Source organism: Lactuca virosa, chromosome 4, assembly GCF_052849685.1.
Source record: "Lactuca virosa cultivar CGN04683 chromosome 4, Lactuca_virosa_CGN04683_v6, whole genome shotgun sequence".
In the NCBI taxonomy this organism is placed as follows: Eukaryota; Viridiplantae; Streptophyta; class Magnoliopsida; order Asterales; family Asteraceae; genus Lactuca; species Lactuca virosa.
The window spans coordinates 524652354-524654468 of NC_136429.1; the positions used below are offsets into that span (position 1 = coordinate 524652354).

The following is a 2115-nucleotide window of genomic DNA, read 5'->3' on the forward strand; positions in this document are numbered from 1 at the left end:
CCTTCAGATTTTATGTTATTTGGATTTTAGGATACTTTGATTATTGACTATAACTTTTGAAACAATGTTTCAAGGTCATTGGAATGGTTTTGAAAAATGATAATTTTACCATGATTTTTGGGATGTTTCAAGTTGGTATCAGAGCCTTAGTTTAAGAGAATTGGATGAACATTCGTGTGAATCCAGACTCAAACTATGGAACTTAAAAAGGTTTTCAAATGGTTTTAAAAAAAAGACAAAACTGCAAAAATAGTCCCTGTGGTATGCATTTTTTTGGGTTTTAGTCCAAACCCCGACTTTTTTGGCTTCGTGGTCCTTTTGGCCATGTTTGTACGTAAATTTGGTCCCTCGTAAAATTGAAATGACTGTAATGCCCTTCTGATATATTTTTTATGTTTTTTCTATTTAATTTAAATGAAAAAGAAAATAAATAATTAATTTGGGCCCACATATCTCCCTCCCTCCCTCTCTCTCTCAGATGGGAATCCGTTGCTTTTGTTGTTGAATTATCATCTCCTCGACTTTCTTCATGAACTCTTCTTGTTTTATTCTTCCTCTTTAATTGTTGCAGATTCATGAGTTAATGTGATCAATTCAAGAAATTTATAAAAGGTACAAGTGTTGTAACTTATAAGTGAAATTTCTTCATGAACTGGGAGGTATCCTTGATTGTTCGTCTTTTCCATCTACTGCCTCAAAAACTTGAAGATGATGAATCCGTTTCTTCTGCTTTAACAGAAATTTCATGGCAGAGTTTTTAGATGATGATCAACCAACATCCCATGGCTGCCATCAAGCGAAGAACACAAACCTAGATTTTCTATAGTAAGTAAGAGATCAAATGGGTTGAATGAAGTATAAGAGAATCGTCTTTCAAGATTGTTGTTTGTCTGATCTTCGAGTTCATCCTCATTTGAATCTGGTAATGTGAGAATATTCTCAAAGGCCTTGACCAAATGCAAAACTCTTCCAGATCCAGGTTTAGGAATGCTCTTTCTTGGTTCATCCAACAATTTCTCCTTTCTCCTCTTATCACCGGACATCTCAAAAACGTCATCTTCTTCGGATTTTCCTTGAAGACCTACAGGTAAACTAGGGTTTTCTTCTTGAACAGAAACTTCACTCCGATTGAAAAGCCCTAAGAGTCTCATAAGCAACACACAAACATTTTTCTGAATTACCACTAGCCTTACACTTACAATCGACTGAAATCAGGGTTTTATCCTTGTCTCTCTTCGAATTCTTCTTCGCCACCACAAACTTACTCTCCCGAATCTTGTTCTTGAGAGAAGGCGAAGAGATATGATTAGGTTTCTTCATCGCCGATTTCTGGACTTTAGTCGCTGATTTGAGTGACGGGGAATTCAAGGCTTTCAGATTAGGGCTAGTAACGTTAGGGTTTATATTCTCTGGTAGCTTTGACTTGCTGGAATCCTTCGACTTCGATGGTGTCAGTGGCACTGCTCCGGCGTTCTTTCCGTTCGGTTCCATCGGAAAATCGTCGGAATAAGGAGGAGATTAGTTGTAGAGAGAGATGACGGGGCTTGTGGGATTCAGTTTATCGGAGAGAGAGTATGTGGGCCCCTATTTTTATTTTTTATATATAAATATTTATAGGAAAAAAAAAAGAAAAATGGAAAATAAATAAAATAAGGGCAATTTAGTCTTTTCTGTTTACCGAAGGACCAAAATCACAAGCAAACTACCTCAAAAGGACCACCAATCCAAAAAAGTCGTGGTTTGGACTAAAACCCCAAAAAATTGCATACCACAGGGACCATTTTTTCAATTTTGTCTAAAAAAAATTATGTTCAAAAGTAACCAAGGTGGGATGCGATGTGTACGATCAGCTGGAGAAAGAAGTATACCCCAAGTTACCACACTGTTATTTGTTATTGATGATTATGATAGAACTGCATGCTAGTGATAGGCTAGGGATCTTCATGGATTGCATGATACAATTGCCTGGTATATATGATACCAGATAGCCTAGGAGGACTTCTTGTATGTTAGATGAAATTGACATCATTACTGTAGTTGCTTAGTATGTGCATCATAGTTGTACATAACTAAGATTCTATAGCCTGAGAATGTTTGATTTAGCCATATTTCTTA

The 2115-nt window shown here is 36.5% G+C and overlaps 1 protein-coding gene across 1 annotated transcript; it reads right to left on the minus strand.

Moving 5' to 3' along the window:
• Window positions 1-743: 743 nt before the first annotated feature.
• Window positions 744-1491, minus strand: LOC145107127 (microtubule-destabilizing protein 60-like). The gene is made up of 2 exons (XM_079043991.1): window positions 1200-1491; window positions 744-1138 (listed from the first exon to the last, which is right to left on the minus strand). The coding sequence occupies exons 1-2, from the start codon at window positions 1489-1491 to the stop codon at window positions 744-746; spliced, it is 687 nt and encodes a 228-aa protein (XP_078900117.1).
• Between the last annotated feature and the right edge of the window lie 624 nt (window positions 1492-2115).